This window comes from Kogia breviceps, chromosome 6 (assembly GCF_026419965.1).
Source record: "Kogia breviceps isolate mKogBre1 chromosome 6, mKogBre1 haplotype 1, whole genome shotgun sequence".
NCBI classification, from domain to species: domain Eukaryota; kingdom Metazoa; phylum Chordata; class Mammalia; order Artiodactyla; family Physeteridae; genus Kogia; species Kogia breviceps.
The window spans coordinates 142,627,193-142,652,232 of record NC_081315.1 but is presented as its reverse complement, the minus strand read 5'-3'; the positions used below and the strand labels follow the sequence as shown (position 1 = coordinate 142,652,232).

Below are 25,040 nucleotides of genomic sequence, written 5' to 3'. Positions count from 1 at the left end.
TATGCCAAAGCTGGTTTATTGAACTTCATGAGAGCAAAGTTACACTGACGCTATTCCATAACAAAATTATTTAACTCTCATTTAGATTTCATGAGGAAATGTATTAGCAATATACTGTCAATAAAGCATTGCCATTAATAGCTAACTTCATTAGAATCTGGATTAGTTTCCTTTGGTGTTCTCAAATTATGACTTTTCCAAAACATATCTGAGGTTTTCAACTAAAGGTCACAGTTAAAATAAATTCATACAGGAGTTACAAAATGTGTGATTTGTGCTTTAAAAATTAATAATTAGTTGTTTGATAGCCACCATTTTGTAAGTGATTTCTCAATAGTCTGTGTTTTATAAATATTTTGGAAAATATCTAAAAGCTTTACCCCTTTCAACTGATAAGTATGTTCTTTTTAAAAGTAAAAACATATGTAGAAAAAATTAAAACAATAAATCACTACAAATATTTTAAAATTAATAAATATTAAAGTGAAAAAATAAGTCCTTTTACAGAACTTTAAAGGATACTTACTACTAACTTCTTACAAAAAGAAATAAAGTTAAATTACCTTTTTAAAAACATGAGTAATAACAGCATTGGAAAAAAAAAATGTGCTTGGAAAGTCTGTAAACTTTCTTCCCCCACTTTAGAAAATGTTTTGACAAGCAATAAACAGATTCCCTTCTTTAAAAAGCTGTTACACCCATGACAATTATAACAGCTGTCACTGTTTTACTATAAAAATAGTTGCAGGGTTTTCCTGGTGGCGCAGCGGTTGAGAGTCCGTCTGCCGGTTCAGGGGACGCGGGTTCGTGCCCCGGTCCGGGAGGATCCCACGTGCCGCGGAGCGGCTGGGCCCGTGAGCCGTGGCCGCTGAGCCTGCGCTTCCGGAGCCTGTGCTCCGCAACGGGAGAGGCCACAGCGGTGACAGGCCCGCTTACCGCGAAGAAAAAAAAAAAAAGTTGCAAATCAACACTAATTTAGACAAAGTCAAGCCATTTTTAATTCTACCATGATAAGAAAAATGGATTAATCTTCTTAAAAGCAAACAAAGCCAATTTGTTTTTCCTTAAGCTCTAATGTTTAAAACAGAATAATTATTTCCTGTAATTATTACTTTCCATTAGTTCATTTAATAGAATTATCTTGTTTTCATAAGTAAATTAACCAGTCAGGACCACCATCATGATTAAACAAAAAATTCTAAACTAGATTACATCACATATTTAATTGGTTTCCCACATTCTGAAAATATTTTAAGTATAATCATCTTTTGGCTTAATTTCCTCTAAAATTATTAAGTTCAGCAATCTTTCAGAATTAGTAAATGTGCACACTTCAGATAAAGTTCATGGCTTACATTCCATTCATGTAATAGCTTCACATGCAAGCTTACTATTTCCTATGTGCAAAGTCTTAAATTCAAAATAAAAGTAGTTGGGGTAAAAAAACTTTTTGAAATATTCTTTCTACCACCAAGGGATAGACTAGATATTTTTCAATATCTAATTTATTTTTTATACTGAGGAGGGGTAGTTTGTCGCGACCATAAAAATTTAAAGATTTAAGCAACAGAAGTACTGTAATGTACTATTACAGAAATAAAATGTAGACTCACAGCAATTACAGGTATGCCCTCAGAGTTACAATCCAAATGGAAGATGATTTGCTTATTCAGCCTTTAGGCATGAAATTGAGTGGGGGCTGGGGGAGCGCAAGAGATACTGTGTCTGACACACAGCTTGACAAAAAGCCAGGAATAGGTCTTTTGTGGTAGCCACGAACCATGTATAGCTATGTTGCCCCAAATTACATCTCCTCAAGTCTTTCAATTAGTTTTTCAATGTTTAAAGGTATCAAAATAAAGTATAAAGCACCTTACTATCTGATTTACTTTTGCATATTGTGTAGAATTTAGTAAGAAAACAATTCAAATTACTCTTTTAAAAATAACAGTGATTTTTTTGTACACCTGATTGACAGTGATTTGAAATATCAAGCATCTAGAACTGTTGGAAAGGTCATTCTTTATGGACTGAGAACCAGAAAACATTCTAGGCTCTCTCCTTCCACTGGAACTAAAGTCTTGGCTCTAAAATGTACCAATAATAATGCATTTAAGTACATTAATAATACAAAGAAAGAACTCTAGGGCGAGGCAAATCCCAGTTTTTATCCTATTGAGAACACTTCCCATTCAAAGCACAGTACGAGTAAGTATACTAAACCCTTAATATATTTTTTCAATCCGGGAACACAGGATTAAACAACCACTGACGCTTAAAGTCTCATCATAGTCTCATCTGAAGCCTCCTCATGAGGCTCTCAATGGAAGGACGGTCTGATTCATCCTAACTCGGCTTCACTTCAACCTCTGAAAACTGACTTTCTCCTTGTGTTGTCGCAGTGACAAACTCGATGAAGTAGATACAAAATACAAAAATCAGCACGACAATGATAAACAGTAAAGTGTCAGGATGATCCACTATATTTGAGATTAAATTCTGTGACTCATCACGGTCATACTTCAAAAGTATCTCTTTAGTCAAAATCAGATCGTACACTAAAGGCTGTGACTTAGCACCAGCAGGTCACTGCGGGCTTTGGTTCAGGCTTCAGGGTAATTCCGTTATCAGGGGGTTGACTAAGCATTAACGGTTTATGGCTCTTCAGCTTATGAGCCAAGGTCATAAAGATAGCTTCCACATGGTCATTATCATTGGGGTTTTTGGCAGAGGTTTCAAACAAAGGCATACTGTGCGTGTCAGCAAATTTCTGTGCCAAGTCTGTGGGTACCTGAATGGCACTCCTCAAGTCACATTTATTTCCAACAAGAATCCGTGGTATATCACTGGCTAGCAAATGCTGTTTGCATTCTTCGATCCAAGATGGCAGGCTGTGAAAACTTGCCATGTTGGTCATATCATACACGAAGACAACAGCATGTACGTTTCTGTAGTAGTGCTGGACCATGCTCTTTCTGAATCGTTCTTGTCCTGCTGTGTCCCATAACTGGATCTGAAAGTGGGGGGAGAGAAAGAGGAAAACTGAAAGTTTCATTCCAATTATACAGAAAAATTCAACCACCTTTGCATGGTCTTTCCTACTTCTTCACTTGTACTACTTTGCTCCCTTCCATGATGCCTTTTCAGTGTTATTTAAGGGATCCAAATGTCATGATACTAGTCTAGTTACCACATCATTAATGCAAGTGTCAGAACAAAGACTTCAATTTAGCACTTTAATTTCAATAAATCAAGTTTGTTTAGAAAAATTACACCTCAAAAATTGATTTTAAAACGCTAAGAGAAACAGATACCAGGTTTTAACAAACATGTGAAGTGTCTAATTCCTGCAAATTTGGTTACAATATACCCTTCCCCCACTCATCTAATTTAAAATAGTAGACTTAGGGTAGATGTGAAAAGTCATGAGATCTAGCCCCCAAATCAACATATATATATATATATATGAAAATTTTAAATGAATAGGAAATCACTTATCTATCCTAAACATCTCTACCAATAAAAATATTCCAATACCTCCTAATGGAAATATGGGGGAGTCGGGGAAAAATGATATCTGAAACTAAATACAGGAGTTCCCTGGTGGCACAGTGGTTAAGAATCCACCTGCCAACGCAGGGGACACGGGTTCCAGCCCTGGTCTGGGAAGATCCCACATGCCCCAGAGCAACTAAGCCCGTGTGCCACAACTATGAGCCTGAACTCTAGAGCCCGGGAGCCACAACTACTGAAGCCCGCGTGCCTAGAGCCCGTGCTCTGCAACGAGAGAAGCCACCGCAATGAGTAGTCAGCGCACCGCAACGAAGAGCAGCCCGCGCTCGCGGCAACTAGAGAAAGCCCGCGCGCAGCAATGAAGACCCAACGCAGCCAAAAATAAGTGAGTAAGTAAATTTATTAATAGATAAATAAATAAAGCTAAATACAAGTCATGTGTTATGATTCTCTTAAAACACTGAATTTAGCCTGCCTTTGTTTGGTTCCTAAAAAAAGTTAAATGATGAGGGTACTGGTCACAATGGAAAAGACTAGAAGCAGATTTGCTTAGACAGCCTAAACTGGTGATTTCTCTAGAGCAATACTGAAGGAGAGGGAAATTGAGGGGAGATTGTAGATGACACCCAGAGTAAGCAGGATGTAAGACAGGAAGAGCTGAGAACACAGCGGTATATGGTAAGTGCTCAAATAAGATGTAATGAATGAATAAATATATTTAAAAATGTGATTAGAGACGGAAATATTGATCACCACTCTCTTTCATGCTACCTTAGTTTTTAGCAGTTCTGATTTTTTTCATCTTTTTTGGTGGTAGCTCTTTTTAGTCCAAATTTCTCCATTTTTGAAATATTCTCCCTTTCTTCCAAATTAACATAAATCTAACTTTGTTCCAGGTAGAAATATAAAATACTATACAGGCATATGCTGGAGATATTGCAGGTTTGGTTCCAGACCATTGCAATAAAGCAAATATCACAATAAATCGAGTCACACGAATTCTTTTGTTTCCCACTGCATATAAAAGTAATGTTTACACTATATGGTCATTTATTAAGTGTGCAATGGTATTTATCTAAAAAAACAGAGTACATACCTTAATTTAAAAATAATTCATTGCTAAAGAATGCTTACCATCATCTGACAAGTCAGGGTTGCTGCAAAACTTCAATTTGTAAAAAATGCACCATCTGCAAGTGTAGTAAAACAAGATATGCCCGTAGAAACTTGATTTCTCAGGCTCTCTTGGAACTAGGGGGACAAGTGACACAGTTCTGGCTAATAATTTGTAAATAGTTTTTTCAGTGGGGGGTTCTAGAAAAATAAACTGATTTGTGATTTTTTTTAAAAAAAAGACAGAGCATTTGGCACATGCCTTTTGCACTTCTCTCGCCACACCCGTTCTGCTTGGAATGGAATATCATGCTGTGAGGCTCAGCAGCCATTTTATAAGCATGAAGCCACACACAAGAATGACAGAGCAGAAGTCTAGCATAAATAGAATACTGCTGACAGCGTACCATCATACAGACTGCTGCCCCTGGTCTCCTTATTACATGAGAAAAATAAAACCTTACACGGTTAAATCACCATAGTTGAATTTCTTGTACATGTAGCTGAGTGCTATCCTAAAATTATTTGCTATGTACACTGTTTAAAACCTTTACCGCTTACAGTCACATTTACTCAGGAAAGTACAGGTTCTGCCTTGATGCACTCCTAGAGACCACTTCACAAAGTACTTTGTTAAAAAATACCCACTTTGTGATGTAAGCAACACAGTTGACAGGTGGGCCATAAAGACTCAGTATCATATAAATCAGAGGTAGAAGCAAACAGTTGTCAGCAAACTAAGAACTAATAACATCTAAGACTATTTAAATCAACAAAAATTTATTAAATACCTACTGTGTACCCACCATAGGTTACTTACACCACTAGGCCTTTGCTTCCTCAACAGTAAAAGTAAAATTTAGTTTCAGACCCTATAAAATAAGCATTCATAGACTAGCTACACTAACTATGCAAAGTACTAATAAAGTAAATTATAATTTTTTAAAAATACAACTTTCCTTTTTAAGAAAAATACTTTTTAAAAAAAATTCCAACTAACATGTTAAGAATAAAAACACTCAGCACACAACTAAAACTGTTTCAAGCTATAGATGTCGGAATTTATTACCAAGCTACACTGTGTACTATCAGCATAACATTAGAAATACAAATCAGTGGAACAGAACTTAGAGTCCAGAAATAAATCCATATTATCTATGGTCAATTGATTTTCTACAAGAGTGCCAGGACAATTCAATGAGGGAAAGCACAGACCTTTCAATGAATGGTGCTGGGACAATATGCAAAAAATGAAGTTGGACCCCCTACCTCACACCATATACAAAAATTTATTCAAAATGGATGAAAGAGCTAAATTTAAGTTAAAACCATAAAAATCTTAGAAGAAAACATAGGGGTAAATATTTGTGACCTTGGATTAGGCAATGGTTTCTTAGCTATGACACCTAAAGCAGAACCAACAAAAGAAAAAAACAGATAAACTGGACTTTATCAAAATTAAAAATGTTTGTGCTTCAAAGGACATTATCATGAAAGTGAAAAGACAACTCAAAGAATGGGTGAAAATATCTGTAAATAATACAGGTGTTAGGGGTCTAGTAATCGAAACATTTAAGACCTCTTACAACTCAATAATAAAAAGACACATAACCCAATTAAAAAATCGGCAAAGGATGTGAATAGATGTTTCTCCAAAGAAAATATACAAATGTTCAATAAGTACGTGGAAAGCTGCTCAATATCATCAGCCATCAAACAAATGCAAATCGATAACAAGTGTTTGCAGAAATGTGGAAAAGTGGAACTCTCATATGTGGCTGGTGGGGATGTAAGTGCAGCCACTTTAGAAAAGTTTGGCAGTTCCTCGAAAAGTTAAACAGAATTTTATTTAGCCATAAAAAAGAATGAAGGGACTTCCCTGGCGGTCCAGTGGTTGAGACTTCGCCTTCCAATGCAGGGGGTGAGGGTTCGATTCCTGGTTGGGGAGCTAAGATCCCACATGCCTCGTGGCCAAAAAACCAAAAAACATAAACAGAAGCAATATTGTAACGAATTCAATAAAGACCTTAAAAAAAAAAGGAATGCAGTACTGACACATGCTACAACATGGGTGAGCCTCCCAGATATGCTAAAGTGGAAGAAACCAGACACAAAAGGTCACATTTCTATGGCCCCACTCATACGAAATATCCAAAAGAGACAAACCCATAAAGACAGAGTACAGACTGGTAGTTGCCAGAGGCTGGGGAATGGGGAGGACCTTTAATGGGTGAGGGATCTTGCTCGGAGTGACGGCAGTATTTTGAAACGAGATAAAGGTGGTGGTTGTACACTATGAATGCACTGAATGGCTCACTTTAAAATAGTTACTTTGGGGCTTCCCTGGTGGCGCACTGGTTGAGAGTCCGCCTGCCGATGCAGGGGACGCGGGTTCGTGCCCCGGTCCGGGAAGATCCCACGTGCCGCGGAGCGGCTGGGCCCGTGAGCCGTGGCCGCTGAGCCTGCGCGTCCGGAGCCTGCGCTCCGCAACGGGAGAGGCCACAGCGGTGAGAGGCCCGCGTACCGCAGAAAAACAAACAAAAAAAACAAAACAAAAAGTTACTTTGATGTTATTTGAATTTCACTTCAACAAATTAGGGGAAAAAAAAAGAGAGAGAGAGAGAGACAGTTGCCGTATGACCCAGCAATTCCACTCCTAGGTGTATATCCAAGAGAACCGAAAAGATATGTTCACACAAAAACTTGTACACAAATGTTCACAGCAGCATTATTCATAATAGTTAAAAGGTGGAAACAACCCAAATATCCACCAACTTATGAATGGACAAATAAAATGTATGTCCATATAATGGAACATTATTCAGCCATAGTAAGGAATGAAGTACTGACACATGCTACAACATGGGTGAATCTTGAAAACGTGACGCTGAGCGAAAGAAGCCAAGACACAAAAGGCCACACATTGTAAGATTCTATGTCTATGAAATGTCCACTGTAAGGCCAGTCCCTCGAGACAGGAAGTAGATTAGTGGTTGCCAGGGTCTGAGGGGACGGCAGGAATGGGGAGTGACTGATCATGGGTATAGGGTTTCTTTCTGGGGTGATGAAATGTTCTGGAGTTAGACAGTGATGATGTTACACAGGCTTGTGAATACACTAAAAACCACTGAATTGTATATTTTCAAATCTTAAATATCTCAGTGTTTTAGAATGAAAAAAACAAAACCTACTTCAAACTGTATCTTTAACATTCAGAAAGAGATTTTGGGAATAATTTGGATGACCTACATAAAGCTGTCCAAAGAAATTGGAACTGATCTTTTTTTTTTCCCTTTTAGTAACATTCTTGCAGCTCAGGTATTCAAAAATCATTTCATTGATGGATACAAATGAACCTATATACAAAACAGAAATAGAGTCATAGATGACAGATGTAATATAGAAAACAAACTTTGGTTACTAAGGAGGAAAGTGGGGGGCGGGGGGAGGAATAAATTGGGAGATTTGGACTGAACTATATATGAAAATATAACTAATAAGAACCTACTGTCTAGCACAGGGAGCTCTACTCAATGCTCTGGAATGACCTATATGGGAATAGAATCTAAAAAAGAGTGGATACCTGTATAATAGATTCACTTTGCTGTACAGCAGAAACTAATACAACATTGTAAATCAACCATACGCCAATAAAAATTAATTTTAAAAAATCATTTCATCAATGAAGAATGATTTATAATGTTTTAAGCAGAGTATATTTTTCAGTTAAAAGAATAATAAAAAGCACACAAAAAGGAAATGTACCAAAACATTAACAATGGTTGTCTTTAAGGCAATTTCCCCCTTTATTTCTACTTTTCTCTGTTTTCCACAACAAACATACATTTGTTCTAGTTGTTTTAACAAACTAAAGGTAAAAAAAAAAATTATGCAGGATTTAGACCTGCCCCAAAGAACCGCAGAAGTTCTCGATAAATGTAAGTGGTGATGATTAGGATGTTTATCCCTAAGAAAACCACTTGCTTGTTTTAGGCTACAGGATTGACGCAACGATACCCCTCTTCTCATCAGTCCTGCTCAAAACATTCTAATCATATCAAGACTTCCAGGAAACAAGGAGTCATAAATAATAACTCTGCACACTTTATTGGAGAACCGTAAAAGTAAATCCTATGTTAAGTGAGGCGCTTACAAAGAAGTACAGCTGCGCTTCCCTGGTGGCGCAGTGGTTGAGAGTCCGCCTGCCGATGCAGGGGACACGGGTTCGAGTCCTGGTCCGGGAAGATCCCACATGCCGCGGAGCAACTAAGCCCGTGCGCCACAACTACTGAGCCTGAGCTCTAGAGCCCGCGAACCACAACTACTGAGCCCACGTACTGCAACTACTGAAGCCTGCGCGCATAGAGCCCGTGCTCCTCAACAAGAAGCCACTGCAATGAGAAGCCCGCGCACCACAACAAAGAGTAGCCCCCACTCGCCGCAACTAGAGAAAGTCCGTGTGCAGCAACAAAGACCCAATGCAGCCAAAAATAAATAAATAAATTAAAAAAAAAAAAAAAAGTACAGCTGTCTCTCAGTATCCATGGGGGACTGGTACCAGAACCCGAAATACCAAAATCCACGGATGCTCAAGTCCTTTATATAAAATGGCGTAGTGCTGGCATTTAACCTACACACGTCCGTATACTCTAAGTCATCTCTAAATTACTTATAATACCTAATGCAAAGTAAATGCTATGTAAATACTTGCCAGCAGTGGGCAAATTCAAGGTTTGCTTTTTGGAACCTTCCGGATTTTTTTTCCTCAAATATTTCCCCATGGATATGGAGGGCCGAGTGTATCTAAAAGGAAGCTTCAAAATCTCACTCACCGAATTGCTAGAACCAGTGAAGGCACAGGACACAGACACACTGTTACGCTGCCTGCTGCCTTTCAGGTCTGCACAGGACACTGAGGTGAGGGCAAGCGGGCTGCGGAAGGAGCAGTGAGAGACCCGGCAAAGAAAGGACAGGACAACTAATAAAAACTGTCAGCCACAGAAGGCTAGAGAAAACTTTGACTGAAAGAGAGAGACACATATAGATACCCAGTGGGGAACAAACCTCACGATAACCTAGAAAAATCTTGAGCTTCAGCTATGAGTGGAGTGGTTCACAAGCTTTAAAAAAAAAAAGAGAAAACGACACTCTGGAACCTAAGGAAGTGACATGCTTTTGTCCGGGAAATGTTAAGTTAGGAAGTATTTTCAAAGCAATTTTTCCCAATTTAATACTTAACATCTTAAGAAAGAAAATGGCTCACAGGTGCTTCTACAAGGTATTACTCCCATTTTAAACATTATAAAGATAACATAAAATATACATTAATAATATTTCATGGGGCTTCCCTGGTGGCGCAGTGGTTGAGGGTCCGCCTGCCGATGCAGGGGACACGGGTTTGAGCCCCGGTCCGGGAGGATCCCACATGCCGCGGAGCGGCTGGACCCGTGAGCCGTGGCCGCCGAGCCTGCGCGTCCGGAGCCTGTGCTCCGCCACGGGAGAGGCCGCAACAGTGAGAGGCCCGCGTACCGCAAAATAAATAAATAAATAAATAAATAATAATATTTCATGACTCTACTTTAAATTCCAATATCAAATTCCAACAAAAATGACAACCAATTGCTAAATACTAAGGGCAGATTTTTTTTTTAATGTCTATTCAATGCTTTGCCCAGTTTTAATTATTTGTCTTTTTATTATTGATAAAGTGTGTGTGTGTGTGTGCACGTGCACGTACACATATAGCTTCTGGACACTAGACCCTTGCCAGGTATATGATTTGTAAATATTTGCTCCCATTCTGTAGGTTGTCCTCTTATTTTCTTTCTTTCTTTTTTTAAAATAAATAAATTTATTTATTTATTTTTGGCTGCGTTGGGTCTTCATTGCTGCGCGCAAGCTTTCTCTAGCTGTGGTGAGTGGGGGCTACTCTTCGTTGCAGTGTGCAGGCTTCTCACTGCGGTGACTTCTCTTGTTGTGGAGCACGGGCTCTAGGCGTGCGGGCTTCAGTAGTTGTGGCTCGCAGTCTCAGTAGTTGTGGCTCTCGGGCTTAGTTGCTCCGCAGCATGTGAGATCTTCCCGGACCGGGGCTCAAACCTGTGTCCCCTGCATTGGCAGACGGACTCTCAACCACTGTGCCACCAGGGAAGTCCCAAAGAGCAGATTCTTACTGTTCATGAAAGCTCTTTTTAGTAGTTTTATGACCAAAATGAGAAATGATCTGGCTAAATTGATGTAATGCTTTTTTTGCTTGACTGAAAAGGATAAAGGTATTAGCCCAGATGACCTTTCTTTGTTTGATCAGCTATCAAATTTCCTCTTCCCCTGTTCTTTCAAAGAACACGTTTTTATTATTTTTGCTTCTAAGCAGCCTATATAAAAGATCATCTGGTAATTACATAAAAGCTTCTATTAACAACTTGATGATGTAAATCAACATCTTAAGGAGTATTAGTAACATTTCAAGAGAACTCCTTTTGCTTTGGGTGTACAGAGGAGAAATATGTACATCTGATGTATAGATCCAAACGGCAAATTTTAAAATTTATTTTAAATTTTAGGGGGTTTTAGCTTCCCTAACAAGGAGAAGTAACAAATTTTGTGTGACTATTTGAAAGGAATACTTCAAAGGAAGAATTTAATTATAGCCTAATGAAAGGGATAGGAAGAGAGTAAGTAGGGAGAGAAAGGAAGCAAGAGCTGGGAGCCCTGGGGTGTAAATTCCAGCCCTGCCACCTCCACATCACCACCACAGCTTCCGGATGGGCATGTGTCACAATCCCCAATCAGGACCACGGAGTGTCCACGTCAGGACTGGTGTTGGAACTGGCGGAAAGAGAACTTTACTTCTGGGTTTCCAGTTATGTGAAACAAAAAATTTTCATTTTGCTTTGCTACTTTGAGTACAGAGTGCTGACACAGACTCTAAAGCAAAAGATCTTGATTACTGATTAAAGATTCCTGCAAAGTAAATAATTCTATCACATCTCACCACCTGAGTACCCACACCAATGTTGCCACCTTCAAAGACGAGGTACAAGAATCACAGGCTTCTGAAATCAGGCTGGAAGAAGAAAGAGGGACTCTGGCCTGGTTCCAGGAATCCTCCAGATGGTGGAATGGCTTGGGTCTGTGAAAATGTATATTGCCTGTACCATACAGGCCTCACCAAACCACTGCGATACAGAATCTCTGTCAGACTAGACCCATATGTCCTCAAGTTTTCTGAGCTAAGGAGTCACAAATTAAGATTCTTTTTAGGGTACCCCAACTGTTGATACTCTCATTCTCTGAATGCCAATGCAAATCAAATCAAGAGGACCAATTTGGTATCTCCCTACCCACCATCACCACATTTTCAGATGAATTATCAATTTAATTCTAGTAAGGTAAGGTATGAGATGATGTCTTATAAAATATGCTTTGACTTATAAACATTAGATTACTTTTAATAAAGATCAAGACAGAACAATGGAGAAGCGTAAATAAGCCGATTTATATTTGGCTTCAGCATTCATTGCATATCATCTTCCTCACGCTATGAAACAAAGCTCTACTCCACTCCCTATGCATGTTAATGAACTGGGCATTTTGTTCTCATCTAGCTATGCTCTCCAGCTTCCACTTCATATTCATGATCATCTCCTCCAATTCCACACTTCTAGCCGCGAATCTGACATCTCCACTTGAGCACACCAGCATCTCGACAAAGGAATGACCACGAAACAACTTTTTACGGAGCCTCTCAAAATCCCATCTTCCATATTGTGCTTCTCATCGCTACTAAAGGCGCACCTGCCTCCAGTCAACCAGACCCACGCCCGCAGCCATCTGGGTCCTCTTCCTTCTCACCACCAAAAGCCAGTTACTGAAGCCCTCCAGCTTTATCATCAAAATGCCTCTTACCGCCTCTTTCTTTCATTAGCTTCCCTTATCACGCCGAGATGGATTTCCAGAGCAGCCTATCAATTGATCTGCCGCCACCAAGTAGGCAGCACTTGTCCAAGTCCTGCGCAGTTTAGAAACTGAGCCAGACACTGGGAGACGTCTGCGCGGTCATCAGACACGCGCCCTGTCCTGAACAAGACTGAGTAAGACCTAATAAAAGAGGTGGATGCATATATAGCACAATGAGGAAAAAGAGAGAGAGTTTAAAGGCGCAGGTAAGGTGCTAAAGGAAGCTGATAGAAGGAAGAAATAGAACTCAGAATGAGATGCAGGGAGATACCTAACACAGACACACTGAGTTGAATAAGGAAGAATTACATGTGGTGAAATATGGGAAGCGGGGATATTCCAGCCAAATAGTGGGAAATGTAAGAGGAAAACATAGGGATCAGGAAATAATTGGATGGACTATAGGGTACTGGAAGGAAATTAATGGGGAAAAAAAGTTAAGTTAGAAAAGCAGTCTGGAGCAAGAGAAGGAAGGCCTTATGTTAATTTAAAAAGTTGGAACTTTACAAAATAATGGAGCTTCCCTGGTGGCGCAGTGGTTGAGAGCCCGCCTGCCGATGCAGGGGACGCGGGTTCGTGCCCCGGTCCGGGAGGATCCCACGTGCCGCGGAGCGGCTGGGCCCGTGAGCCACGGCTGCTGAGCCTGCGCGTCCGGAGCCCGTGCTCCGCAACGGGAGAGGCCACAACAGTGAGAGGCCCGCGTACCGCAAAACAAACTAACAAACAAAAATAATGGAGAACTACTCAGAGCATCTGCAGCAGGGGAGATTACTCCCCGCAAAGTGCTACACTCATCTGGCATTTTGGCAACAATGTACAAAACAGATTCATTGAGGACTGGGGTTGGGTGAAGTTGAGCTGCTGCAATAGAGCAGAGCGCAGAAAAGATGAACTAGGATTCCGAAGGAAGGGTGAATGAGAGAAATCATCCAGGGAGAAAACTAAGTGGATTCAGGGAGCAAAGGAGAGAGGCGAGGCCTCCGGGATGAGGATAACGTCAGGACCAGCTAGGGCACGTCGAGGAGAAACAGGAGAGGCAGATTTGACAGGGATGATGAAGTCACGTCGGACTTTCGAGGGGAGGGAGGGATTATCCAAACAGCCTCGTCTACGAAACAACCGGAAACGCAGAATGCCACATGAGGAGAGAGGTCTGGGCCAAACAAAGATTTGGAAGTTATCCTCATAGAAGTGACAGGCGAAGTCAAGAGACGTCTAAAGGACAGGGTGTAGATAGAAAAACAGGTCACGGGGCAGATCGAGTCTCTCAGGATTCATCCTCAATCGCTGCCACATTTATCTTCCTAGAACGCTTGGACTTTTTGCCACGCATACAAAATCAAGCTACATCCTAGCTGTTTTCCAAACTCTTCAGAAACGTTGCTACCAAAACCTCCGCAGTCTTCCCGCTTGCCACTTTCCCACGGGAACCTTTAATCCTGCTGACATTCCCCATCAAAATCTCCCTCCAAGTGACAACGATCCTTCCACCACCATCCAAACCAATAACTTGGCACTCACCTACTGCCTGGTTTTGCTAGTCATCTTTTTAGGGATATAAATCTTAGCCCTATCTAGGACAGCAAATCATCTACGGAGTATATCAGGGTCAGCAAACATTTTCTGTGTATCTTAGGCTTTGCAGGCCTAACAGTCTCTGTCATAACCACTGCTCAACTCTGCCATTGTTGTGCAAAAGCAAGCACAATATGTAAAGGAATGAGCCTAGCTGTGTTTCAATACAACTTTATTTAGGGACACTGAAATTTAAATTTCATAAAATTTTCACTTGTCATGAAATCTTATTCCTTCGATTTTTTTTTCCCCCAACCATTTAAAAATGTAAAAATCAGGACTTCCCTGGTGGTCCAGTGGCTAAGACTCCGTGCTCCCAGTGCAGGGGGCCTGGGTTCGATCCCTGGTCAGGGAACTAGATCCCGAATGCCGCAACTAAGAGTTCTCAGGCTGCAACTAAAAGCTCCTCCCGCATGCTGCAACTAGAAGATCCCGCGTGCTGCATAAGACCTGGCGCAGCCAAATAAATAAATTTTTTTAAATGTAAAAATCATTCTTAGCTTGCAGGCCATGTAAAAACAGGCAGCGGTGCATAGATGGTTACTGGCCTTATTGTGGTGATCATTTCACAATGTATGCAAATATCAAATCACTATGTAGTACACCTGAAACTAACATAATATTGTATGTCAACCATATTTCAACTTAAAAAATCGAACAGAAAAACAAATTTAAAAAACAGGCAGCAGACCGTATTTAGCCCTAAAGCATGGTTTGCTGATTCCTGCACTGAATCATAATTCTTTGTGCCTAACAAAATGTCTTCTTTCCAACAATTACTCATTAAATGTTTGATTGACCACAGGGGCAAGAAGTCCTGGTTGTTTTCCTTTAGTTAATATTAACATGGGAAAATTTCATATCCCTGCAAATAATAAGTAAGCTATCTCAAAGTTCAAATAGGAACTGATGATCCTTAGTTGAGAAAGAGATTAAACCCAACACTAGGCTTTAATGATTCTGTTGGTGTGTGCCATTGTCACACGCTGATACGAAAGGAATATGGCTACGAGGAGGGTACACATACAAGGAAGGAGCATAAGGATTAGAGTCTCAATTTAAAAATCAAATGTAGGGCTTCCCTGGTGGCGCAGTGGTTGAGAATCTGCCTGCCAACGCAGGGGACACGGGTTCAAGCCCTGGTCTGGGAAGATCCCACATGCTGCAGAGCAACTAAGCCCTTGCGCCACAACTACTGAGCCTGCACTCTAGAGCCCGGGAGCCACAACTACTGAAGCCTGTGTGCCTAGAGCCCGTGCTCCGCAGTGAGAAGCCCGCACACCGCAAGGAAGAGTAGCCCCCACTCTCTGCAACTAGAGAAAGCCCGCACACAGCAGCAAAGACCCAATGCAGCCAAAAATAAATAAATTTATTTTTTTAAAAAATCAAATGTATTTTTATTTAAGGAATTAATTTTATAATTTTAGTTAACTTCCAAAATTCTACAAACAAGATTTTACTCTTTCAGTTATACATATATAGTACTTAGGACAGTCTAACACATATAGACTAAATTACATTTCGTAAAACAGTTTAAGTGATTCTGAAGTAGCACTGCTGTAAGACATGCTCTCTGAAAAATTTCCAGGCCACAAAACATTTAACACAATATCTCACTTTTATCAAACAAATAAAAATAATGTCTAGAATGTCATTTTATTAGTAAAGTAACATAGGGCTTCCCAGCTTTCACTTTAAGATGAAAAATTAGAAGAAATGTCATTTCAGGTTAAGCTTATAATTTTCCAAAGAAATAATATGAACATTTCAGCAGCACTTAAGATATATCACAGGTTAACAAAAAAGAAGTAGCAGCAACACATGGAATAAAGCTCTTCTATATCACTTCAGGGTTTGTTTTTTTCTTTTTTAAGACACCAAAAAAGACCTTTAAAAAATTTTCCAAAATAGCCACGTCTTTCTCTACTACAGAAATCTCTGAACATTTCTGTAATCTTTTCAACCTCAATAAAAATCTCTCTCAAGTCTTACAGTTGGAGATACACATCAATGGATAAGGCCTTAGGAAGAATAAAAAGAGGGAGTTCCCTGGCAGGCCAGTGGTTAGGAAGGACTCGGTGCTTTCACTGCTGTGGCCCGGGGTCAACCCCTGGTCAGGGAAGCCCATTAGCTGTGCGACTCAGCAAAAAAAAAAGAAAGAAAGAAAGAAAGAAAGAAACTCAGTGTCTCTATCAACGAGGATATCAACTAAGGGACCCTATCAACATACCAGGTTAAGCTAAAGCTCAGGCAGAATAATCCCAGAGAAAAATATTTTCTCCTTGCTCCTCTCAACCAGAAGGATCAACTCCGTGCTCCCAGCTTCATCACATCTGTGGCTCTGGTTTACTTATCACTGCCAGCACTAATGCCAGTAGCTAAGCCTTTGATGTTATGCACTGGACATATTTTATATACTTTTAATATGCTGTAAGCATCTCTTAAATATGCACCTGATTCACCTGTGATCTTAAAGCATAAATGGCAACCTGGAGGCAGGTAAAGGGCCATTGAACCCCAACTCCTCCCCTGCCTCCACCCCCTCTATTTTGTTACTATCCTGCTTCCACGCGAGGGGAATTTGTCTTCCCTTCAGCTGTGTGCCTATGCCCTACTCTGTCTCTGTTTCACTCTGTGGTTGTGCAGCTGCAGAACTGCTGGTGCCAAAGAGAAAAAGTGATGTTAAACCACCAGGGAAGAAGAATCTTCTTAAGATTACCAACTACGGAGCCAGGTGCCTTATACATGTTCTCATCTATCCCTCATATTAGCCTGATGTGGTACTATTATCCCAATTTTTCAGATGAGAAAATAGTCTCCAAAAGATTAAGGAAACTGCCTAACGACTAGAGTAAGCCACCACCCCAGCTTGCCTGAGACTGAGGGGGTTCCTGGGATTGTGGGACTTCAGTTTTAAAATTGGGACAGTTTTGGGCAAAGCTGAGCCCTCTACTAAGGACACACAGCCCTTTCATAGGCTCAGATTTGAGCCAGGTCAGGTGGGCGCCAAAGCCCGTGCACTTCTTCTCAGAACTCCTTCTTCACCCAAACTCCCTCTCAGACCTCAGAAAGAAGTCCCACTACTTTCCTCCCCCAAAGGTTCCTGGGCCTAACTTAATTCTGATGGAAAACAGCCTCTTATTCTACTTTTTCTTTGCAATGTATACAAAGCTTTCTTAACTCACTAATACGGTGCACCCAAAGGACGACCACTCACAGCTTGAATGGGACAATGAAAAATTAAAGTGAAGATTAAAAGGCAAAAGGGCCTACAGAAGACTGATGTCTTTTCTTTCTTTCTTTCTTTTTTTTTTTTTTTTTGCGGTACGCGGGCCTCTCACTGTCGTGGACTCTCCCGTTGCGGAGCACAGGCTCCGGACGCGCAGGCTCAGCGGCCACGGCTCACGGGCCCAGCCGCTCTGCGGCACGTGGGATCTTCCCGGACCGGGGCACGAACCCGCGTCCCCTGCATCGGCAGGCGGACTCTCAACCACTGCGCCACCAGGGAAGCCCCTGATGTCTTTTCAACCCTATTTCTCCTTTACTATCATTAGCAGTAAAACCCCTTTGGGGGTGGGAAGGTGAGGCAGTGGTTAGGCAACTAAAAAATAGTTTGTGCCTCAAGGATGTGAGGATGGGAATGAAGTGAGCCTATTTTTTCCCCATGGGGGACTGAGGTAAAGATGAACATCCTAATTTAAAGTGAAAAAATAAATGCAGTATAAGGAAGGCAGAGCAGTTCCTCAGGTTCACATGTTTTAAGGGATGGTATCAGCAAGTAGCTAAAGGGTTAGTGGTGGCTCAGACTCAAGAAGTGTGTCTAAGGATTACATCATCAGGAGGCCTCAGCCCTGTCACTCATCCTTATTCTCCAACGTCCCCATTGCAACCCCTCAGAACCCCAGGCTTGGCCTTGGGCTTACTACCTTCTCCATTGTTACTGTCTCCAGTCTCGGGAACCACCAATAATACTTAAAGAAGACTTGAAAGCGGGTGGCACTGAGAATGTGCTCTGGCAACCCAAGTAGGAACCAAGTACAAATTACAGAATGTTTCTGCAGGAAAACATTTTTCTCAACACCTCAGTGTCATACCAAAACTACCGTAACAAAACTGTATGCAAAAGATCTAAGTACTTCCTCAAAGGCAAAGGGGCTTTACTTCCACAGTACCTAGCGCAGTGCTAAAATGAACGTTTAACAAATAGTGTTTCCTGAATGAAATTCCCATGCTTGAGAAATTTCACTGTTTTTCCTTCGGTCTTACTTCACTAACTCCCAGCACGTGAGACACAGCCCATGAGTCAGGGGATACCCCCTACGCTCTGGCTACTCAATGTGTGGTCCACAGACTAGTTGCATCTGCATCACCTGAGACATAACCGAGTTAGAATTTATTTACTTAAAAAAAAAATCCCCAGGCAAATCTCATGCACATCAAAGTTGGAGAAGCACTGATTTAGAAGTTTGCTATCTACAAATCCTTCCAATCCCCAACTCCCATCTCCACACCAGCGTCTGAAAAGATGGAGCGCACGCCCCGCACCGGGCCGGCAAGTAACCCACGGAGCGGCTGGGACCCTTGTCATCCCCGGGACAACCTTCCTCCTTGACAGTCTGCCATCCGCTCACCTTGATACGCTCCCCATCAATCTCCACCGCTCGTTCTCGGAAATCCACCCCGATAGTAGCCTCGGTGCGGTCGGGGAAGCGGCCGGCGCAGAAGCGGTAGGTCAGGCACGTCTTGCCCACATTGGAGTCGCCAATCACGATGATCTTGAAGATGCGGGAGCGAGCCGGAGGCAGAAACCCTGAGGCCCCTGACATCGCACCGCTGGACGAGTAGCTCGCCTCGAACGACGACTCCATCTCCGAAGCCATTCTCCTGCCCCGCCCCAAACCGAGGCGGAGGAAAGGAGACGCAGAGAGGCTGGGAGATTACGCCACCGTCGGCGAGCTCCCCCAGTCCGCGGGCTCCGTCGCTCAACCTCCCGGGAGCCGCCGCCCTCCGGGCCGCCAGCGCGCGTGCGCACCTTCCCGCCCCACCCCCGCCCCGCGCAGGTGTGGCGTCCCCCCCGGACCAGCCTCGCCGACCCTCCCGCCCGGCCCGCGGCTCTACCCCGGCGTCACCCAGGCCTGCGCCGTCTACCTGGGAAGGGACGGGGCCTGCCGGGGGCTTGACGGTGGCGCGGAAGGCCAGCTGCCGAGAGGCCGAGCAGAGCGCCCCAGGCCCGGCCCCCTGGCTGGCCCGTGCTCGCCACGTCCAAGGCTCCCGCCCCCCGGAGGAAGCCGCGCGAGCACTCTGGGGGCGGGGAGGGAAAGACTGCTGAAGGGAAGGAGGTGCCACCAGGCACTCTCTCGCGAGAGGGCCGAAGAGCCGTGTCGGCAGGGGCGTGTGCCTGCTGAGGACGTGTAAGGTCTCCGGAAGCTTCGGGCGTCACGTTCGGCGCTCTCACCGACTTCTCGGTGGGGCTTCCCCGGACCTGGAGGTGGAGGCGGGTTCCCTTGGCTTGCAGCTGGGGGCCGGCTGCTCTCCCTGCCTCCTCCGGGCTCTCGGGACCGCGGGCGTTGGGACAGTGACAGGGGCTGGGGAGGTGGAGGGCTGGAGAGTGCGAGGCTCCGCCGGAGGCCCGCCGGACGCGGGAAGCCGTTAGAAGCGAGCGCCGGGCCGCGCGGAGCTTGAGTCTTGGCAGGAGCATGGCCGTCAGTTGGAGGCCGCCCTCCGCCTCCGCGCGGAGGCTTTCGTTAGGCGCGGGGCACCGGCCCAAGAGGTGGAGCAGGTGGACCCTTTGGCGGCATTGAACCCGGGAGCTCGTACTAGACGGCCTCTCTGGTGAGAGTAAAACCCACTGTGCCCTAGTTGTGTCTTCGTGCCTGGGTGACGGTAGCGGAGCCATCACATATTACTGAGCGCACACAGAAGTTCTCTAGATCCATATATCCGAGGAAAATGGCAATAGGCGAGACCACCCAGCATTAAAGAAGAATCTCTGGATCACTGAGACTCTTCTGAGGAAACCTACCATACATTAAGTCATAGAAAAGGTCTAAAATGTGCAACCATATCGCTTTTTGTGAGTTTTGTTTTGCAATGCCAAGACTGGGGTTTGGGGGTGTTTTGTTTTTTCTGTTTGAGCACATAGTTATGCCGTTTGGAAATTCAGGGACTGGAGAGGAGGACAGGCATGCCTTAAATAGAATGAGGGCAACAGTAGAGCACTGAAAGTCCTAGGGAAGGAGATAGACTGCTTATTTCTTAAATTTATTTATTTTTGGCTGCATTGGGTCTTCGTTGCGGTGCGCGGGCTTCTCATTGCGGTGGCTTCTCCTGTTGCAGAGCACAGGCTCAAGGCGCGCGGGCTTCAGTAGTTGTGGCATGTGGGCTCGGTAGTTGTGGTTCCTGGGCTCAAGAGCGCAGGCTCAGTAGCTGTGGCGCACGGGCTTAGTTGCTCCGCGGCATGTGGGATCTTCCCGGACCAAGGCTCGAACCCGTGTCCCCTGCATTTGCAGGCAGCTTCTTAACCACTGTGCCCCCAGGGAAGCCCCTAAACTGCTTATTTCAATAGATAAAATGAAAATGTGGTCAGAGAGAATTTGTGGTAGAGCCTGAGCATGCCGAGTTGCCAGGAATTTGCCTTTAATATACAATAATTTCCGTTGCGATAGAACAACTTTATACAGTTACTGATATACCAACTTATGTTAGCCAGGGGGAAAAAGTTTACACACGTGGTTAAATGTGTTTGCCAATTATATTTATTCAGTTTCCTGTTACAAAACCGGAACATGGCCTGGAAAATCTTCATTGTTTACCTAAGACATTATTTCCATGAAGAGTAATCATCCCAGAAACTATTAGAGGGCCTTGGAATATATTCATCTGACCTATCCCATTTAAAGGATAGCATCTGCAGATTTAATAACAAAAAGCAGTTGAAGCATTCCAAGCTGGATAATCAGGTAATTTCTAAGGATGGTGAATAAAAGCATCAATGTCTCAGCATCCCAAGACCCTTGCTCTCTCTTTGTTGTATTCTGGCTTTTTAAGTTTAGCTTGTGCTAAACTGCATTAGAAATTCTTTTTCTTGTCTATTTATCCGATCCTTTTCATATTTTCACATCCTAGCTCAAAAGTCTCATCTCTGTTAAGCTTTTCCTGCTTACTTCAGCTCAGAATGTTCTTGATTTATTCTAAATCTAATACACTTTTTGGGGTATTGCTCATTGGGCTTTGGAATATTGTCTTTGCTGTTTAAGTTTCATGGTTATATGCTGTGCCTTCCAACTAGATTGTCAACTCTTGACTACTGACTGAGAGCTCATTGTTACTCAGCAAATGATGAATAAATGAGCGAGAAATTTCTTGTGTAAGCATTGTCAATTTGAGCCCTTTGCCAGTTATACACAGTTCAGCACCACTTAGTTGGAAAATTCATTGCAGACACTTGACATTGTTATGAAGAGTTTTATATTTTCAATTTGCAGTTTGAGAGGCTACATATGTGACTAAAGTGTATGTCACTCTTCTTAATTGAATAACCCCAGAACCTCCAGGTTTGATGCTTGAAGGAGAGTCTATTGTTGGGAAGAGTGGATGGATTATGCAGCCCTGTTTTCTGAGAATTCACTTTGTTCTTAGAGTTTTTCACTACTTGCTGCCACCACCGCTTGGCCTCAAAGTATAAGCATGTTAACCCTTCTTTCCTTAATACTTTACTTCAAAGCTGAGGAGAGACTGAATTTGGATCCTTTAGCAGTACAACTGGAATATTATACATAGTTTAGGGTAAGATGGGTATTTAAAAGGATTTTTCTAATAGGAGAAAAAACTGAATGGACATTAAAAACATAAAATAAGGGTAATCTTATGTACAAAATATAACTACTCATGTTCAACTTTTGTTTACTACAGAGATGCCACCTCCTGTGGCAAAGGCCATTTTTTAACTGGTCTTACCAAAGAATAGCTCCTAGACAACTTCACTCTTTAAGTTCTGGCCTGAGCACAGAGGACAAGAGAGTTCACTTGCTTGCCTATATAAGGGTTTCTCAACCTTGGCACCACTAACATTTTGAGCCAGATAATTTTTTTTTTAATTGAAGTATAGTTGATTTACATTATTAGGTTAGTTTCACGTGTATAGCATAGTGATTCAGTATTTTTGCAGATTGAACTCCACTATAGGTTATTACAAGGTAATGGCTATAATTCCCTGTGCTATACAGTATGTCCCTCTTGCTTATCTATTTTATACATAGTAGTTTGTTAATCCATACCTCTAATTTCTCCCTCTCCCTTTTGGTATCCACAGGTTTGTTTTCTATATCTGTGAGTCTCTTTCTGTTTTGGATATACATTAATTTGTATTAATTTTTAGATTCCACATATAAGTGATATCATACAGTATTTGTCTTTTTCTGTTAAGTTAGACACGTAATTCTTTGTTGTAGGCAGCTGTGCTGTGCATTGTAAGGTGTTTAGTAGCATACTTGGCTTCTACCCACTACCTGCCAGCAGTACTCCTCCCCTAGTTGTAACAACCCAAACCATCTCTAAACATTGACAAATGCCCCTGGGGGGTAAAATTATGTCCCCTCCCCCCTTTCATTGAGAATCACCAACCTATATAAGGGCTCTTCTGACAATTCTGGTTTCCTGTCCGTCCCATTTGACAGCAGGAATCATCTCTCCCTTAAAGACAGTACTCCAGTTCCCCAGAGAAGAACAGTTTTGGTCTTGTTGGCCTCCACCAGGTTACCATATTACTGGTTAATGGTAACCCCAAATATCTTACGAGAGATACTACATTATAAATAACAAGGACTTTAATTTTAGTACCTAAACAGCAAATTACCGTCAACATTTTATAGGTAAGTTTACTGAGTTTCAGAATTCTTCAAGTCATATCTTCATAAGTAGGGTCATTGAGGATTTATGAAAGTTAACTATGTATTCTGTATATAGAAAGTTAACTGTATTCTGTATATAGCACTGTACTAGTGATTGGGGCAGGGGAGAAGACTTCAGAAATTCTAGATGTGTTCAAGTGTGGAGGCAGACTAGGAGCTAGGATGGAAGGCCTTCTTGTAGTGGACAGTAAAGATGAGTGTGCCTCTGGTAGTGGCATTCTAGATAATAAACTCAAATTATGAGTAAGCAAGACTTACAGATATTTGGTATGTGTGCAAAGTGCAGCCACAGTGGCCTCTGTTGTTTCCTTTCTCATTCTCTTTCTCCCTCCCCAGCTTTAGAATGTTTGATTATATAGCATTCCCAGTATTTGACATATCAAAGGCAGGCTACAGACTGCCTTACAGTAATTTTGAAGAGGATCTAAAGTAGGAGATTTAAATATTAAACTTTCTAACTTGCACGTAGAGAAGGTACTTTTTTAATGTGCATGTTTATAAAAATTTATTTTTAAAATAAATGCACAGAAGAATCTCAATTTTAAGTTATACTCTCTGATACCAGAGCAATGAAAACATAAGCTTTTTTTTTTTTTTTTTTTAAAGTAAAAGGGTGAAAGAAAATCCATCTACTGTACTTGGAAGCTAAGAGGAAAATCTCTTGTATACTTCTCGTTCAAGGAGAAAATCACAATTGCTGATTTACAAAGTATTTAGAAATTACTGACAATGAGAACAATAAAATTGAAACATAAGGATTCAGCTGAAGTAGTATATAAAGGAAAATCACAGATCAGTATTTTAATATTAATACAGAATGAATAAAAATATACCAAATGGTCTGCCTATCACTTATACAGTACTTAATGTGTCAGACAATGTTGTGTTCTGAAAAAATTTACTCATTTAATCTTCACAATATACCTATGAAGCAAGTAATATTCTCCCGCTTTTACAGATAAAGAACCAAAGCTCAGAGAGGTTAAGTGTCTTTCTGAAGTTTATTCAGCTAATAAGTGATAAAGTCAATAATCAAACCCAATCTTTTAACCACTACACTATACTGCCTCTTACCTTAAATGAGAAAAACACATAAAGTTTTAAGGAAAAGCAGGTAAAATAATTAATAAAGCAATGAATTAGAATCCAGAAATACAGGTCAAAAAAGGAAAGAGCTGGTTGTTTGAAATGATCAATAAAATAAATATGGCAAAATAAAAATAGCAAAGATTTTTAAACAGGAGAGATGATGTTAGAAATTAAAAAGGAGATATATTCAGATACAAAGGGAATTTTTAAAATGAGCAAATACTATGTATAAGTCCATGTATTCATAAAAATATTTTATTGAGCACCTACTACATAACAGGGAGGCCCGGTACATGTCACTAAGGGTACAGTGGTTAGCAAAAAGATGCAATTTGTGGAATTTGCTTGACAGAATACCAGAGAAGACGGAATTTACTCCAAGAAGATTTACAGAAATCTTGAGTCTTTGGCTGACTGCTAATCTGAGCATGTGTAGAGTAATACTCCACAAGGCCAAGCAAAGATCAACTACCAAGGAAAGAACAATTACCCAGGATCTGTAAATTGAAAAATTCCCAGAGCTCACAATGGACTGAACAACTTCAGAGTTACCAGCTGGAGTAAAGACTTCATTGAACATCTCAGGAATTCGGCAGAGACACCTGAAGGCTTATGCCTTTAGTAACAGGGCTACGTTAGCCCTAGATTAAAAGCTACTCTAGGTTTAACCTAGCGACATTTAAAAACAAGCCTTGAAAGGATAAAGCTGATCCACAATAACTTCCTGCCAAAACAAGACTCAATACTTAAACACACACACACAAAATCAAGACAGTCAGCAATATAATGTTCACAATGACCAATATACAATAAAAATTTACTAGATATGTGAAACTTCAGCAAAATTTGATCCTGGGAGAAAAATCAGTTAACAGACCAGAGATG

The 25,040-nt window shown here is 41.7% G+C and overlaps 1 protein-coding gene across 2 annotated transcripts; it reads right to left on the bottom strand.

The window, feature by feature from the left end:
- RAB33B (RAB33B, member RAS oncogene family) lies at nt 1–19,489 on the bottom strand. Of its 2 annotated transcripts, none has more exons than XM_059066243.2 (3): nt 19,306–19,489; nt 18,789–19,086; nt 1–3,013 (listed from the first exon to the last, which is right to left on the bottom strand). In XM_059066243.2, exons 2-3 carry the CDS (start codon nt 19,035–19,037, stop codon nt 2,573–2,575), a joined length of 690 nt encoding a protein of 229 aa, XP_058922226.1. In that variant the 5' UTR covers nt 19,038–19,086; nt 19,306–19,489; the 3' UTR covers nt 1–2,572. The 2 variants fall into 2 exon arrangements, with proteins under 2 accessions (XP_058922226.1, XP_066892818.1); XM_067036717.1 differs by having other exon boundaries at nt 2–3,013; nt 18,789–19,041; nt 19,306–19,454.
- Nucleotides 19,490–25,040: the final 5,551 nt, after the last annotated feature.

Excerpts from the sequence above, each read along its gene's own strand:
- RAB33B (XM_059066243.2), bottom strand. The coding sequence starts at position 19,037 with ATGGCTTCGGAGATGGAGTCGTCGTTCGAGGCGAGCTACTCGTCCAGC. Across the intron at positions 3,014-18,788 it reads TTGATGGGGAGCGTATCAAG|ATCCAGTTATGGGACACAGC; the intron begins GTGAGCGGATGG and ends CCCCACTTTCAG.